Raw genomic sequence first — 18,925 nt, forward strand, 5'->3', positions numbered from 1 at the left:
AGGTCAAGAACTTTTAAATATAATATCAACTTCCTGGAAACCACTGGAGGTTGACACTATATCATAGAATCTCCCTTCCCTGCAGCTAATATAAACAAAAACACAAGGCAAAATCTACCCCCAGCACCTAAAGTGGAAACTGGACACAAACTCCCGCATAGTGCCTGAAAATGGCAGCTTAGGGATAAAACAGAAGAGAGTCATAACCCCACTTCCCCCCACATGACACAGGGCATGAGAGTAACTCACCAAAACCCCGAGAAACCTCACTAATTCTCCCTGGAGAGCTGGGTGTGAGTTCAGCTTATGGAGAAACCAGAAAACATTTGAAGGAGTAAAAGCCCCTCCCTACCAACTTAGCATCTCATCAGGCTGAAGCAGAAAAACAAAGAGATCCAGCCACTGTGACCTCTACTAGATGGGCCGGAACCAGACAGCGAAGGCAGGATAGGATGCCCCTCACCACACAGGGCCAGTCATCCCCAGCACCCAACAAGAGGAGACACAGGGAAATAAGAAAAAGAGACTCTCCCCCCGCAGGAGCTGGGCCCAGGCCCTTCCCACCACGATGAGATCGGGCCACAGGGAAGCCAATGCAGCTGGGGCCACTACACGCAAAGGCACGCCGGGGACTGCAGCTGGGACGGGAGGATCCATTTTCCATTCTGGATCATCCCTTTTGAAGAAAGAGAATGTTTCCATGACCAGATGAAGGGGTCCTGGCACAAGCCATGTGAAGAATAACCTGGGAAAGTGCGGAGCTCAGATCTTTTCATTAAAGCTGCCCATACCCTGCCTGAGGCCTTCCTCGCCTCTTTTGGGCTCAGAACATGAAGCACCTGGCTCTCAAACAGCAGCTGAGGCAGGAAGACAACTCAGGCCACTTTGGAAGGGAAAAATGGAAAGTTCGCTCACAACATATTAGTGCAATTAGAAGTTCTGGACAGAGCTTCCATTTTAAGCAAGCAGAAGACAAAAAGAAATGGGACAGAAACTATGTAACATACTGTAATTAATTTTTTCTTAAGACACAAAGCAGGTTAAGAAAACAAGAGTATTGCATTATGGGGGGGAAAGCATAATTAAGGAAATAAGATAATTACACACGACTTATCTGCACTATAGAAGTATCTGTGAAAGTCTAGATAAGAATTCACAAATTCAGTAATAAAAATGACTAATAAACGAATTCTGTAATAAAAGGGCTCAACAAAGCCTAGTTGATAAACAAAGGAGTCAAACAGAAGGGAAATGTCTAAGCTAATGAAACAAACTGAAGACAAAATAAAAACACCTCGCAGAACTATAAAACCATTACATTAATTGGAAAAGGCAAAACGGAACAGACGCAGCTAAAGAAACAATTACTGACGAAGGTCAAAGCCATTAAAGAGCAAATAACAGATCTTAAGTCTAAGAAAACAATCGATATACTTGAAGTAAGAGCCTAACAAATGAAGCATAAAAACTACCCAAAGATATAACACAAGTAAATTCCCTTAAAGTTAAGAAAAAAACTGTCATTCCAGATCAAATGACCACACCATTTGCACTAAAAAATGCGTGGAACAAACAATTATAAAGTAAAAATTGTTCAGGCATCCGGAAAAAGACAGCAAGGGAACTTAGGAAGTTGGAAAAAATGGGGTTAGATTCAGACTTCTTCACACACATTCAATGACAGAAAATGAATGGATGGTATCTATAAAAATTTGAAAGGAAAAATATAAACCTTCAGATTTTCCCCCCGGATAAGTTGGAGTTCAAGTGTAAGGCAACAGGTCACCATTCTCTACAGTGAAGAAGCCCTCACTGAACATTTCCTAGTAAAAATACTTGGTGACAAATCCAATCAACCAACAGATGTGTTCGGGGTGGGGGGAGCAATAATAAAGCATTCAGTACTTACTCGCCTCCTGGCCGAGAGGTAACAGAAATTGTATAATGTTAATCAATCAAGAAATGGTGACCTAAGTACATATATTAATAAGCTTTTAAAGTTTTAAACAAAATTAGTAATAAAATCAGAAGAAAATTTGTATAATGTTTAAAATGAGTCTAAAATAATCAGTATTTTTAAAACTTTTGCACTGATTTTTGTAAGGACAAAAGCTCCCAATGAAGAGAAAATAGGCAGGCAGAAAATATCTGTTCCTTATGTTCAACATAAATTTAGTTTTTTACTTCTTGAGAGGATATGTTTGGTATGACTGAAACTAATAAAAATGTGCCCCTATTATGTACTTAGTGATATTTCCTGGCTCCTTGGCCATCCACTCCTTGAGAAATCCACACTGATCATGCAGACAATAATTAGTGACATTGCTTTTTCAAGGTCCCAAATTAAAATTCCCCAAGAGAGGGGACACAATGATTCAGGAAGTGTCCCTCAATGTGTTCCCATAACTGTGACTGAGTACAAGTTTAATTCTAGCAGAGGATCAGGAAAGCATAAAGGATTATTGCATTCCCCTAGAGAAGAACTGATTGGATTATATTTATTATAACGCAGACACACTTTTTCAGAGACATACAGTTTCCATTCCCCTTAGGATTCTTCCTCCGTCTCATCCACAACTATCACTTCTTTCAGGGAGTTATACACGAGGGTTAGTTTTGTTTTATATTAGTGTGCAGCATCGAGTAGAAGGTATAAAAGTCAGATTTTAACATGAGTTGTTTTTCTACAGGCAGATAAAAACATATATGGCCAGAGGCATTAGTCTCAAAACCTAAACCAATTTACATTTTTAAAAACGGATGAACAATTACTTTCATTGTCCAATTCTTTAAAACAGCTATACTGAGGTATAACTGATACAATAAACTGCACATGAAGTGTACAATACGTGTTTCCATATGGGATAAACCCACGAAATCACTAATAAAACCTACATAATGAACACATACCCATCACCCCAAAGTCTTCTCTCGCTCCTCTATAATTTCTCTATCCTGCCCATCCACACCTCTCCATCCCTAGGCAACCACTGACCTGCTAGTTGTCACAGCAGATTAGTCTGAATTATCTACAACTATATTTATATGAAATCATACCGCACCATACCTTTTCGTGTGCCTTCTTTCCCTTGCAATAAATATTCTGAGGTTCATCAACATTGCATTTATCAATAGTTCTTTTACTTATTGTGAATAAGAAGTATTCCATTGCATAAATATACCACAATTTGCTGACCCACTCACCTGTTGATAAGATATTCTGGGTTGTTCCTTTTTTTTGGGGGGGGGGGGGAGGGTTCATTAATCTTCTTGGTTCTGTCAATTTATAGCATCAGATTTCGTAGTTTCCACCTTTAAAATTTCTATTTGCAGTCTACATCTCTAACATCCCGAATCTTTCCTCTAGCTTTATAGACATGTGGGAGAACTGTTTTAATCTCCTAGTCTGCTGATTCTAACATCTGCATAGGTTCTGGGTGGACTTTGATTGATTGGTAATTCTTCTTGTTATGATCATACTCTCCCACTTATTTGTAGGAAATTTTTTATCGAAAATATTTGATTAGATGTAATATATTGTGAGTTTTACATTATTGAGTGCTTAGCTTTTTTGTATTCTTGTAACTATTGTTGAACTTTGTTCTTAAATAAATGATTCCTCTGGATATTGCTTTTAGGATTTATTTACCAGGACCAGAGCAGCCTTTAATCTACGGCTGTTATCTCCATTACCGAGGCAGGACTTCTCCTACTGCTCTATAACCACTGCCCCACAGGTTATGTGGGTCTCTGTCCCGGTTTGAGGGAAAAGCAGTAATTCTGGGCTGTGTGTACTCTGAGCATTATTCCTTCTAATTCTTTTGGGTGATCCCTTCTTCAGCCTCAGGTAGATTCTTCACATGCATGTGCTGATCGGTATTCTGCTGAAATTTTAGAACCGACCCTCTGTATAACTCCAGTGCTCTGTATCCAGCATTCTCCTCTGCGTTTCCAGCCGAGAACTCTAGCCATCTTGGTCTCCTTAGCACCTCAACTCCATCTCCTCGATGGAAGGAGTCTGGAGGGTTGTGTTTGGCTTCTCTATGCCTTTAGCACAGCCTGGAAAAGCTCTCTGGAGCAGCATACTGATGAAATCTAACAGAGCCCTTTACTCAGGAGTCACACTATCTTTTGTTACCTGATGTCCAATATCTTGAAAATCATTGTTTCAAATATTTTATTCTGTTTTTCAGTTCTTTACAGGCACAAGGGTTATCCATCCGGCTAGAAACAGAAACCTCAATTTTGTTGTAAGCATTATGAGTTTTTAATATCAAATATGAATTTTAGAATATCATAAAGAAATTCTGGATATATAAATGGAGAGGCACAATCTGAAATTTATATACTAAAAATATTTACCTGGGCTAGATAACAAAAGGATACCAAAAAAATAGCAAGCATTGCTTTCGTTCAGTTGGCATGATGCATCCTGTTATCAGTTTCATGGTGAATAATTAATACAATATAGTTCTAAAGAATGGAAATATATTACTTTTTGCAAATGTTGCATTTCATCTTAAAAAGTTGTGGTTAAGTGCATTAGTTTTGAGATTATACCATCTGTGTTCAAATCCTATTTAATCTATTTTATGGGTGACTTTAAGCAAATTACCTCTTTGTGCCTCGGTTTTCTTACTTGTAATATGACACTTTAAAAAAGGTATCTTTGGGTTCATTCCTCTAAAGCACTTATCATAGTAAACGTTCAATAAGTGTTACTCCCCCTCCAATATTGCGTAATTTTACATTTGCAACTAACATTGATAATTTAATCTATGTTTACATGAATCACAACCTGAGTGAAAACATTACACAAACGTGCAGATCCACTGCAACGATCTAGCTGACATGAATGGTGTCTCTGCCTTCAGCCTCTCCACCCTCCATTCCTTCTTGCTTGTCACTGCAGATTAACCTTTGCAGAGAGCTACTTTCAAGTGCAGAGTCCTTCATAATCCCCCTCGCCAGTGGCTACTGAATAGAGGGCAGCCCCTTGAGCTGGCATTCCAGACTTGTACATAAGGCCCAAGTCTACTTTTCCAGCCCCATCTTTTACCCTTCCTTTTCTTAACTGTGTCATAGCCACGCTTGATTATGTCTGCACTTCTTCTCACCCTGTTTCTTCTCCTTGGACCCCCTATGTTTATGTAGTCACAACATATTGCATTGTGTAGAAGAGAGGGGACACAGAGTAAGATAAAAATCTCTGCTCTTCGCTGGCTCACAGCGAAGTAAATAAACAGTCACAACACAGTGGCAGAATGGAACATCTGGGAGGTACGCAATGAAAGGAAAACATGCCTAATTTTTTGCCTGAAAAGTAAGGTAAGGTAGGGGGTGGGGTACTATCGAGGAAAGCTTCACAGAGGGACTGATGCCTGGACTGTTCCAAGACCCCTATGATCTACTTCTATCGGATATAGCAACATGCAGCTCTACTTGGGAGAAAGAAACTCGACATGGGTATTAGTTACAGTGTGAAATGCTCAGAGCAAGACCTTGTACACAGGGAGAGACTGAGACCAAAGAGACCAGTTCAACGGTGAGTACTGACAGCAACGCTGGTACCCACAGGAGAAACATGTCTAAACAAGTAGGATCAGAAAGTTCAACATGGAAGCTAGTGATATACAAAAGTTTTCAATTGATCTGTACTATCACAAAAAACACCACAAAATTAAACAATGAAAGTACACTGTTCAAACGGATGCACCCTGACCTGAGACAGTGCCGGGGCGGCGATCGTGGAACAGTCCTCTTCATCCTTTAAGACAATTTTGTCTAAGAGAGCACATCGTATCTGGACTTTATTTTTCATAATTATAGCTTATCATTTATTGAGCACTTACTCTGTTCCAGACACTGGCTAGACACTTTATCTCTCGTTTAATTCTCATACCAGGAATGTGAACCTCTCTTAAAGTACGCTATTTATTCTGAGTACTTGCACTCTCAATAAAAACAGCATTAAACTTTATTTGTATGTCTTAAATACTTGAAAAAACCCTTTTATTCCCCACTTAAAATTTCTATTTTTGAATATTCCATTTGGAATAGCCAGCCACCACCTATCTTTTTGATAACCGAGGAGTCCAGTTAAAAGAGGCTAGCATCAATGATGATCATTTACTGAGTGCCAGGTGTTTTACCATATCATTTAAGGCTCACAAAAATAATTCAAGGTTGACTTAGTAGACACGTATTATATATGCAGAAAGAGGATCAGAGAAGGCAATCACATTTCTAAGGTCACATAGGTCTTAATATTAAGTTTTGATTCTGATTATACCCTGTTCCTAAAACATAACAAATACCACTTAGTGGATGCCTACTATGTGCCAGGCACTCTGCCTATTATGTGTTCAAAGCTTAACACATTATTGCTTTTAATCTTCCCAAGAAATCTATGAGGTAATTATAGGTCCACAACCCTTTATCTGAAACCCTTGGAAACAGATGCTATTTAGGAATTTGTAATGTTTGGGATTTTTAAAAATATATAGTGTATATTACATACATCCCATGCCCACACACATGCACATTTTATTATTAATCACTTTTGGCTAAATCCTATATAACATTTCATTATACTTAATTTGCGTGTATGCATAGCTTTGCCCAGTTTCCTTATCTTTAATGTCTCCTGACCTGATGTCGATATTACAAAACAGGAAAATATTTATGGAGTTACACAAATATAAAATATTTGACTATCTGTATTGTAGGTTCCCCTGCCTCTAGGTAGATAAACAAAAAACAAAAAAAGATATAAATAAAAGCATTTAGAGCTGGAATAAATGAAAATACTGCTTTAATTCAAAGGAGTTTTATAAATAAAGCATCAGGGTCTAGCAGGCCACGAACACATTCCGTCTGACTGCACAGATCTGAACAGCAGAGGCTTAAACCGAGGAAGGAGCAATGGGACCCCTCACCTCTCCCAGCTGAGCTCGGCAGCGGAGCTGAGGCCCCACGCAGACCCTCCCTTCACACATACAAGCCCTCTGCTGGGGCCCAGCGCACATCCTCTCCCCTCTCCCTTCGCTTTCCTCCCATCCCTCCCTCCCAGCTCCCACCGACGGTTTCTCTCTCTCCTTTTCCTTCCCTTGTGTTTTTAATGGCATTCAAGATAAGGATGTCATCTGAGCCAGCGCCAAAAGTCAAGTTCTCACAGATCTTTTGGTATTTCTCTGATGCCCATTTAAGGCTAAGTTTGGCTGAGGGAGCGCAAGGTTATAAAATGTTCTTTGCAGCCTCAGGAGTGCGGGGCTGTGCGCGCACATGCGGGTGGCGCAGGGGAGGCGGTTCTCTCTGTTCCTTGTAATTTCATTCTCACTAAATCTTCAAACTGCCAAAGAAGGAGGGCAACGTCTTATTTCTATAAAACAAGTATCAGCTCAGTGACTGTGGTAACTGGTAATTAATGATGGAGTTTAAATAATGTTAAGATTCAATCATAATGTATCTTAAAATATCAATACAGGAGTTGGTCCATAAACTTTTTTCCATTAGAATGTGTGTGTTTTTTAAATTTTTATTATTGAGGTTAACTTCAGGAAAACTCTTCTAGTTTTGTCTTAATCAGGAAGCATTTCTGAGCTCTCATACAAATTTGTTCCTACTCCTAATTTTAGTGTTTTCTGTGTCATATTACATTTTAATGTTTAAAGTACGTGACTAGTTTTGTTCATTAAAGAGATCATTTGCTTCTCATTAACAGGGAGCATATATTATCTGTCTTTGTGACTTGAGTTTCAAGTACTTAGCCTAATACTTACTATGCACTCAACTCATATTTGATAAATATTTATAAATAAATTTATATTACTCTCCTGTATATCTGAACTTGTTAAAAAGAAGTAAAATCCCAAAGGCACTAGGAAAAAAACTATAGATTTTTAGAAGATTTATGGATGGGAAAGACTTTCTAAATACAATACCAAAGGAACAATTCATAATAAAGGAGCTTTTTAGAGGGAAATGAACATAACGAAAGCTTTAAATTTTCACAAACTCAACAACTCAGCAGTTAAATGTCTAATATATACCCTAAGAATAAAATCAAGGATATAGACTTATCCACATAAATTTTTATCACAGGACTGCAAAACACAAACCAACAAAATGAAAAGAAAACTTGGAAATGACCCTAAGTGTCAACTACTAGAAATATAATAATGGCAGGCAGCTCTATCGTGGTAATCGAGTTTAGGGTCTTCAACCAGATTATTTGATAACCTCCTCCCGTCTATATATTCACAATGCTACCATATGTTTGATCTGGGCAGCTTCCTCATCTGTAAAATGGGAAAAATGATCTTGCAAGTATCATATGGTATTGCAGAATTAGAGGCCTAGCCCTCAGTGCAGCTTTTACCATCTCTAATGTAACACATTTCATAACACAAAAGGGAAAGCAGGACATAAAGTACATTTCCTGTTATAGGAGATTCCAATAAAAATGGAAATATCCCATTCTTTAAAAGCACTACATGTGCAGTAGAAAAAATTACTCAAAGTCTGTTCTCCAAAATGTTAAGAGTAATTCATTTTGAGTGGAGAAATCACAAATAATTGCAGTTTCTTGTTTTGTGTTATTTTTAAATATATTTTAATCATCGTGTGTTACCTTTAGGTAACAATGAAAGGAATTTCTTCTAAAAAGTACTGCTATACGTTTTCTGAAAGTATGAAATCTACTGTGTATAGAAGTCTGCATAACACCAGCATGTTCTCTCACCATGCACCCTGTATTCCTGGTCACACTATTAATTCGCTATGTTACTTGAATGTTCATAGGCTGAGAAATCCACCCTGCATATTTTATAATAAATTGCAAAAACATGGAATTAATGTTGATCAATAAGTATATAAATTATTTCTGAACAAACTTGGATCCTGTGTACGTAATTCCCAGAATTCAGGAAAACCCTGACTTGCCTATCTCTACTCTTGTTCGTGGAGAATCTGCATAAGGTCTGAGTAGGTTTAAAAACTGTCACAGTTGTTTTACCTCCTGAAATGTGGGTGGACAAACAAAAATGTGTAGAATAATTTGAGAGCTTATAATTAGACTTCAAGTTCCCACAGTGCAAACCTGAGTGGTGGACTGCGGTTGACTCCTAGAGCTGGGGTTGACTCCTTTTAGAGGCATCACCATCACCATGTTCCCACCGACTTAGACAATAAGGGAGGTGCTACCCATCTGTTAAATTCTCAGCTTAGGCAGGTGCGTGATAATGCAGAGTTTGGACAATCAAGACTGACAATGAAACACTCTCTCATGATGATGGGGTGAGTGAGGGAGTGAGGGAGAGCCCTGTGATTGGAGGCATTCAAGAAGAGGCTTGGTGACTCCTTCTGCCATGCTTTTTGTCATTGAGTTCATGCATTAGGTTTTATAACTGGATGATTTTATGAAAGTAACCCTGAAGCAAAATCCATCTATTTTTTCATTTTACATAAAGGCTTAAAAGTTTAGATTTTATAAACTTAAACATTTGCAACTTGATCTCACTTTTTTTTCAATGTAGATTCAGATTTTTAAAAAGAGTATTTCTTAAAAAGTAAATCTCAAATCCTACTTTTTAAGGTATAATTTACTGGAAAAAAAAGAGTACATTTTAAAGGAAATTTCACTAAGCATAAGGGTATTTGAAATTTTACCTAATTTACACACTTTTAAAAGGAAGTCATGTTTAAATGATAAAAACAATTTGTAGTAAGAATTCTTACATAATTTAAAAGAGTCTAGAATATAATTCTTAGAGCTGATAGTTATATAAGGTTCAAAGAAAGTTCAATTAAAAAATAAGATTTCAACAATCACTTAAGTCAAAGAAACTGAAACAGGGACTTTGGGCAGGCCACACTTATGATCAAGCGATCATTGTATTTTGTCCAGAAATCTCTTAGGTAAATTCCTTTCTTGCCTGCCCACCCCCTCCAAGTCTCTACTTGTAAATAGTAAGGTACATTTTAAGTGTTAGAGGGGAAAAAGACACAAAGTCTCGGTATATAATGCTGATTCCATTTCTATGTATCCCCAGGTGTATATTAAATGCAATATTTATTGTTTTTCAAATGCCATCTGTTTAGAAAGAGAAGCAAAAAGAATTGAGGACCTTCATGTGCCTTGGATACAGCTGATCTGTCTGCCTTTTATAATCGGCATGTGGCCACAAGAACTCTCTCTTTTTTTAATGCTAAGTATAGAAGGGCATTGTCCACATCAGCAAGAGTGCGAGGAGAACTCCAGAGGTTCCGCTTACCCAGCACCAAGACTCGGGGTAAGCAGCACGGTCACGCCGGCCAGCAGTCACCACCAGCCTGTCTCCAGCCCCGACACCCGCCTGCCAGAAGCCCAGAGCTGGAAAAGCAGCAACTGACCACCGAGGCCAACTTAAAGGCAGATTATATGTGTTCTACTTTAAGGAGGGAAAATATCCCGAATTTGACAAAAGTCTTTTTTTAAAGAGAACAAAGAGCCTGCATTTTGACATTCTGGGACTGAGAGACACAACACGAACTTTAAAGGTTAACAGGACACATGACCCTAGTCACTAACCTCAACATAAACAAGTTACTCCTTTTGTACCTATGCAGACAGTGTTTCTTGAGAAAAGTTCTGACTCTACTTTTACTAGGTTTGGGATCATACATTCTAAAAAGTCAGCTGAAAATATATTTTAAAGGTGTTAAAGTTCATGGTTGCAATCTAAGATTGGAAATTACTAACTCCTTCTTTGGAAGAAATGGAGTTTGAGAACTTTCATCTGAAGGGTAGTAATTCAAAATATTTTTAAGAAAGAAGCCCACGTTTTAAAAAATATCCTTCAGGCCAATTTGTTAACTAATTAATTTTGTAATTTCTTCTGAAAACATGCTACTGTACATGTAAAATATATGCGGGTCTTTATTAGGTCCCCATAAATTTTGTAAGAACTAACAAACCTAGTGAATGAATAGCTGTTGAAGAGCAATGATGTAATGCCTGGAGGCCTCAGAGCTGAAATTACCCAGTTCCTTTGCCAACCGAACTTGAAATCTGCTTCAAAATGACAGAGCTGCAAAGCTTACATGACTTCTAGAAAAACGAACATCACCTCCACCAATTATAATTATGTTTGAATTTTTTAATTTAACTATTTTCCATTCTATAGTGTTTAAATAAACTTAACGTCATCTAGGAAATTTGTGTTACCCCATTCTTAACAACTTATCTTTTTATGCTAACATTTCATAATTAATTTTTCTTCCCCAAATAAAAGCATCTGGTAAAGACATTTAATTTTATCCAAAGGGTAACTATAAACTCTGTCATTTGTGGAATGTACTTCGCTCTCAAGAAATCTCAGTTACCTTAGCAGTAATATAAATATATTGATATATATATCTTTAAAGGCTGCATACCTCTTACTTTCTAACTTCACCATATAATTCTAATTTCTCAGTTTCTTCTCAAGATTTAAACTGAATACCAAGATGAAATTTTTGTCAGAGTAATGAGTTTAATTTTTAAAATATAAAGTTTCTTTGCAATTCAATGCCTTATACACACAGTCACCACTACTTATCTGTAATATTTCAATGCCATAGCTTCATATACTCTAAAGCTCTGCAACAAAGAAAGTGCTATACAATTTTATATGCTGTGACAAGCCCTGGAAAAATAAATTGAGGCTGTATGTAATTATGAATGGTTATGTAATATTGCTTTTAGTTTAATCTTACTCTCATGGTTCAGTGCTAAATAGTTATTTATACTATGAAGTTTAACTTTGATATACTAGTGGCACCCGACTGCTACCAGGACATTATTAATAGTTCACTTAGTGCATCAACACAGGGATTTTTAGTAGTCTACAGTAGGTCATGAGTTTAACTGCTAATTCAAATTAGGGTAAATTGGTTTCATATTGGCTTGACTGACCATTTACAAGGATAAAGTGGATAATGCTGGACGCCTACCCAGCTCCCATTCCCCTTTTCTTCTGCCCGAAAGAACCTCTCCTGGGTTCAGATACCAAACTCTCCCCTCCAGGTGACTTTGGGGAAGCTTTCATTATCTCCTACTCCAAGGATAGGTCCTGAGAAGTCTACATCAAACATAGTATTAATACCATCCGCCTTGCCAGGGACTGGATCAAAAACTAAAGTTTAAGCCAATCAGCATATGGAATTATTACTGGCCCATGGCTAGAGGAGAAATTGTCTCTCTCTAGATGTGAACAAGAAAGAATGTTACCTCAGTTACTGCTGGCACTTATCTTACAACCATAGAGAACTTTAGGGTAGGGAAAAACTGACATCCAAAGGAGGACAGGGCCAAAAGAAGTAGAGAAACAGAGTGAAAGCCTTGATCACATCCTACCTGAAGTCCACTAGCTCTGGGCTTTTTGTTATGCAATTCAGTATACTGTACTACCTTATTGGTTAAGGAAATTTATACCATTTTTGTTGGCTGTGCAGCCAAGAACATCTTGATATTGCTGTGTTGTTGTTTTTTTCATAGAGGCAGAACTCCTAATAATGACTCCCAATTTAATTAAGCACATTATTAGAACATGCCATCAGTCACTCGTTCAGTAGATATAACCCCACATTTGGCCCCTTGAACTGAGGTCACTCTGGTGGAAAAAAGTGAGACACTTCTGCTGCTGTTAGCTATATTTCAAAAATCTTACCCTTCAAGTTACAGACATAACTAAAAAAAAAAGGGAAATACTACTTCATTTGAAGAATTCTCATGGGATAACAAAAAAATTATACATTTTTACAATAAAATAGACCAAAGGGAAGTTCTCATTTCTCTTTTCTTACCTCTTTCACACTGTGGACCAGTGAATCCATAAACACAAGCACAGCGGTTGGGTCCAATGCATCGTCCACCGTTCTGACATCCATTTTCACAGACGGCTGCACACAAACACAGCAAGAGGCTCATCACACAGCAAATCCCCAGGTACAACACAGCAGTGTGCAGGTGCGGCCAATCACGGGCCTTACCTCTAAAACACAAGCTACAGTTCACATTATGCACTTAATAAATATATTTACGTGTATAGCGAGACAAAAGCCTACACAAATCATGTAAATCACATTGTTAAGCAAGTATCTGGTCAAAGTTGTTTTGTTTTTAAATCATAACACAAGGATTGGCTGGCTCTAATGCTCATATAGTCAGAAAATAACTCTTCAATCCTCCATTTCAGTTCTATTAACCCCATAATCTATCTTCTATAGGTAAGGACATGAGTAAAATATGGGGAAATACAGGAAAAAGAAGGCAGACTCTAAGCAGTAAGAGGGAGAAAGGAAGGGAAATCTGATATGGAAAAATAAAGAGGGTATGGCAATAAAGTGAGGAAGCAAAAATCAGAGAAAAGAAAGTAGACAGAAAAGGAGCAGCGGGGTTAAATTAGGAAAGAGAAAACTAACATGAAAAATGGAGGGAAAATATCAATTCAGTAATAAAATACCAAGAGAAATAACTAATGTGTAGAGAGTACATGCAAGTTATAGAGGAAAGAAAGGGGAAAACCTCCCTGTGTCAGTACAATAAGTTCTTTCATAGAAAATTAACCCATGATCCAAAATTTTTAAGGGATGGTGACAAACACACACAAACACACTCTTTCGCTCCTTCATACTGGGGGCGGGGAGACCAGGATTCACGGGCCAGTTGGCCCTGGAAGGTCCGGGGAGCCAGAACCGAGCCTGAGCAGCTCCCCTCTCCCCACCGAACCACCCTCAGTGACTTAGCTCAGCAGCCAGGACCTCGACAAGAAGTCTCCAAAAAGATCACTTGTCAGATTCCTTGAAAAGTAAGTTCCTCTGAACCATACCGACAACAGCTAAATTCAAGAATCATGTCTTCTCCAAGAGAAAATACTGATGCTAAGAGCTAGTCTCTCCAACCCCCACCCTCCTTGTTGATAGGAAACACTCTGTCCTCACCGATGAAGAGGGGGATTATACTCTATGGCCTGAGCCCCAAAACAGGCTTGGAGACCTTAAAGGAAAATGAGGGGGCAAAGCACAGTTACGTGCACTTCAAGTGACGTAAATATAAAAAAATGGGAAGCTCAATAAATAAGCTGATATTTAAAGATGCAATAATGCTACTTCCTTACCAGAAATATTGAACTGGATCACCTATCATCGACCAGAGTGCTCAGAGTGGCTTCTGTTCTGCTGGCAGTGGCAAGACCAAAACAAACTTTGAAACAAAAGGTATCTTCACCTTAAAGCATCACTGTGCCAATGGTCTGAAAGTTCTTTGTCTGCAAGAGGCTTTGCTTAAAGGCAGGATCTGTGTATGTTTGCGCAAGGGCATCTCCCTGAGAACCACACCCTTCTGCCTCTTCATTTGTCCCAAGGAGCACTTACAAACAATCACTGCCTTGAAATATGGGTTGGGCAGCAAGTCAGATGAATAAATACAGAGGATAAGAGAGAGGGACTGAAGGTCATGAGAAAGATGGGGGGGGGGCGGGAACGCTGGAAGGAAACGAAAACCTGAAAGAGAACTCTCAACAGAAATTCCACAGAAATAACTGCCAAGATTTGAAGATTTCGATTACTAAAAAGATATACTACTGCAAAAACGTAGCACTCATCTGTTGTAATTAAGTATAATGTGAGGAATTTTCTTTAAATACTATCAAGCTGTAGGAAACACAAATGAAAGTCACTTTTGCATTCTGGTCAGGTAGCTCAGTTGGTTAGAGCATGGTCCGGATACTCCGGGGTTTGCAGGTCTCACCCCGGGTTAGGGCACATATGCAAAGCAACCAGTGGATGCACGAGTAAGTGGAACAGCAAATCTATGTTTCTCTCTCTCTTTCTCAAAAAAAAAAGTCACTTTCCCAGATATGTTCTTTCATTAAACATATGCTAGCCTTTAAGACATGAATGGGAAAAAGCACTCACGACTGACAATGCAGATCTGTCTCTGGGCAGGTGGAGGAAGGGCTTCAATCAGGGTTTTCCCAAACCGAGCTTCCCAATGCCAAGGAGCAGAACAGAACAGCGCTGAAGAAGCCTCGGGCTTCTCCTGGGAAGAGCTCATCCAGGAGAGATTAAGCCTAGTTTAATTTAGACTAACAATGCCTCTCTTCTCATTCAGTTTTTTTTTTTTGGTTTGGAAAACATAATTACTGTTCATAAAAAAATTATGCTAACATATAACAGGGTTTTATTTTACCTTGTTATTTTACACAAATTAATTTTTTTAACTTTCTCAAGTTTAATTTTTAACATGGTGATATGAGTAGACATAATCCATTTAAACAAAAGATTTTCGGGGGTCTCAATAATTTTTTAAGATGTGTAAAGGTACTGTGAAGAACGAACAATGAGACCCATGGATACAGCCATTTGCTTATACTCCCATCTCTCATGTGAGAGTGAGTTCTCCCAGGACAGGGACCAGAGAGTGCTCGCCTTTGTATTCCCATCAACCCCTGCAGTACTTGATGTACCCTAGATACTTAAAAAAACCCTGCAATGTGTCAAAATTTCGCAGCCTTTCCCCCACCTGGGAAGCAGAACGACTGAGTGAACAGATCAGGAGTTTTGCTGTCCTGTCTGTCGTGATCACATCTTTCCAATCTCTCCAATCATTCCTTCTCTTTTATACTACAGAGTATTTGTATGAAAAACAACTTGCTCTACAACATCCAACATTTACACTAAAGAGCGAGAGCAAAAAATGGGAAGTGGGTAATGCATGTAAAACTGGAACACAAAAAAAAAGAGGTCATTTTCCTTCTTTTGAATGAGTTATAATAAAAGTTATTTTATAAAATAATTTTTTTTTTTGGTAACAAAACATAACAGAGACAGAAATTTACATTCAACTGGAGTTGGAAAGAAACTTGAATATGCCTACATTTCCACCATGGAAAGAATGCTGGCCACCCAAGATGACAAAATGCTTACACCTGGTACGAAACATAGCAAAAGGCAGGAGAGAAAAAGACATACTATGAAACTGGTTTCTTAGCTGCCTACCACGATCTGGGGGGAAGGGAAAAGCATACCCGGCTTCACGCTGGCCAGCCTCTGAAAGAGACCACTGATCATGTACTGTAGAAGCTTGAATTTTGTTATTTGATAAATATTTACAGAGCACATATTTTGTACAAAGTAATATGACAAGTATATGTTTTTATTAGACTCCTGTACCACCAACTTAGGTACAGACACTTAGACATATTATGGTTGCTACTTTTACACAACCACATTAGATAAAAATAGCCCACTAAACCAGGTCAGAATGTTTAAAAGATGAGAGAGACAAAAGTCCAATGTTTTGACTTCACTATTGGCTCTACTTTCTTTGTCTTCAGGATACCACCCTCTCCCTGTCTCCCTATTTCATCGTCTGTCTTCCTCACTCTTTTCCTGCCGGCTTCTCTTCCCCTTCCCCATCTCAAAGTGCTGGGCTGAATCAGGGTTCTGGCCTCAACCTAGCTCTCTATCTACACCACCTTCCTAGAGGTTTTCATCTAGGTCTATCACTAAAAGAGTATCTACATAAAAATTCAATCTATATGCTCCCAGATTCATATCTCTATCTCTGATCTCTCTATTAAGATCTGAGTTCATAGACTTTTCCACTTAGGGAATCTAACAGACTTCTTAAACTATTAAATCCAAAACAGAACTCTTGCTATCCTGGGTTCTCAGCTCCACCTGAACCCCAGTCCAACCGACTCCCCACTTATTCTTTCCCGTATCGGGAAATGACATCACCATTCAGCCCGGAGCTCCGCCAAAATCCTCCGGTTGTCATTTTGGATCTTTGCTTTTCCTTTTTTCCTTACCCAGTTCACCATCAGCACCCACTTTCTTCCATAGATTCTACATCCAAAATACAAGCTGAATCCAAGCACCTATTACATCTTCAATCACTACTGCATCATTCACCAGAACCTCTGAAGTAGCTCCGAACCAGTCCTCTTCATTCTCTTGCCCTTTCTATAATCCAGTTTCAACACAGCAGCCAGAATGATTTTTTTTAATGTCAGGTCATATCACTCCATTGCTCAAAATGCCCCAATGGCTTCCCCTAATATGGAGGGTATAGTGCAAATTTCTTTCCTTAGTCTATAAGGCCCTACACCTCCATCTCCAAATTCACCTCCTACCATTATCTCCTTTCCTTCAGTCACATGCATCCCGCCCCATGGGTCTTCTTATTGTTTCCAAAACACATGAAATCTGTTCCCACCACGGGTCCTTTGAATTGCTTTTCCCCCTGTCTAGAGCCCTTTGCCCATAGATCTAAAAGCAAAGACTCAGGTGTGTGTTCAAAGTCATCTTCTCAGAGATCATCGAAGTAAAATAGCAAAGAACTGCTCATCCTGATCCAGACTCTCTCCCCTTACTCTGCTTTACTCTTCTGGAACTCCTCATTACCTAATTTGTGTTAGGCATTTACCTTTCCACCTACTTGTGAATTGTCTTCCTCACAGAATATAAGCTCTGTGAGAGCAGGACATCATCTTGTTTGCTCACTAATGTACTCCCAGCACCTTGCATGGTGTGGGGCACACAGTAGTTACTCAATACACTTGGCTGAATGAAACTAAAAGAGTGCTTTTCTGAAGAATGCTTCCTACGTTTCAAGGAAAGCAGCTAAGCAGTTTAAATGTCTTCATAATTCTCATTTTTGCAAACACATTTCCTGAATTTTTCTAGATTCACAAGCTGAAAATTGTTACATCTGCTTCTTAACTCTCAGCATAGTAACACTCTCTCTACATAGAACAACTTAGAAAGTATCTTCCTTAAACCATTTCTTGAGCTGATATGTACTAGTTATCTTACCGTCGCCTTTTATATGCTGACCAGTGAATTTTGTTGGTTACATATTCTGCTTGTCCCGTATGTTCTATTAACCCTGAGGTAAATGTTGGGCAAAGATGGTTTCACCCCATAATATACCTAGAGAACAGATGTTTGGGTAGAGGCTGCTCTTCTGACCCAGTGCTTTCTGCTTTCCCCTGATTTGAGAGTGTGGTAACACCCATATGGTTTGACACAGGGGCAGAAGAACATAAAAGCACCTCGTCCAGGAAGGGAAACCACTTGTCGTCCCCTCGCTTCCCATTTCTGGGTGAAGAGCAGAGAAGGGGCACACCCACCAGAGCTCTTTCTGCAGAATCCTCAGAAAAATACAGACACACACACACACACTCGACAGGTAGAGCAGCTGAATTCAGGCTGAACGTGGCTAGTTTCAAGACAGATTTCAGCAAATACTCTGAAAGATGACTTGAGGCAAGGTTCTTCCCCTCTCTAACTTTAAAGTAACTATGATTCTTCACCCCCCCAAAAAGAGCAAAAAGTTGAGTTTCAAGGACGATAATTGTGTCTCTTCTCTGGCCACTGAACTCTGTAAAAGACATGACCAGATCTCTTAAGGCTCTTGTAGGTGTAAAGAAAGGTACAAATCTGCTTACTTATAAATGTCACATTCATAAAAGACTTTTTCCTTTTTTGTGATTATAAACTGGAGTCTGCTGTATAAATTTTGGAAAAACCTGAATGTATGAAAAAATAGAGAAAAGAAATCATCCATGAAAAACAAAACTTAGCTAGAATTTCTGTTCCTCTGTTGTCCAGCTCTTTCCTGCTCTTGCCCAGCCAACCCTAGCCTAAAAAAATTATTACATTGGCAACTCCTACCTTTTGCAAGAAAATTGGCCTCAGTGCACTGTATTCTCTTAAATACTTTAACACTCCATTTCCCTAACTTCAGTCAATCTCAGATTACCCTAACAGTTTTTGCCATACTTGAGAACCACCCACATAAGAAGCCTGCAAACTGTGACCCACAGGCCAGACCTGGCACACGGCCTGTTTTTGCACTGTCCATGAGCTGCGTGGGGATTTCACACTTTTATGTGGT

At 38.8% G+C, this 18,925-nt stretch overlaps 1 protein-coding gene across 1 annotated transcript in view; it reads right to left on the bottom strand.

Moving 5' to 3' along the window:
- Window positions 1-18,925, bottom strand: part of FBN2 (fibrillin 2) — a 216,747-nt gene that overhangs the window by 186,887 nt on the left and 10,935 nt on the right. Inside the window, exon 5 of the mRNA XM_087815536.1 lies at window positions 12,826-12,921. Within this exon, the coding sequence (XP_087671662.1) occupies window positions 12,826-12,921 (96 nt within the window). The remainder of the gene's footprint in view (window positions 1-12,825; window positions 12,922-18,925) is intronic.

This window comes from Miniopterus natalensis, chromosome 3 (genome assembly GCF_054644295.1).
Source record: "Miniopterus natalensis isolate mMinNat1 chromosome 3, mMinNat1.hap1, whole genome shotgun sequence".
In the NCBI taxonomy this organism is placed as follows: domain Eukaryota; kingdom Metazoa; phylum Chordata; class Mammalia; order Chiroptera; family Miniopteridae; genus Miniopterus; species Miniopterus natalensis.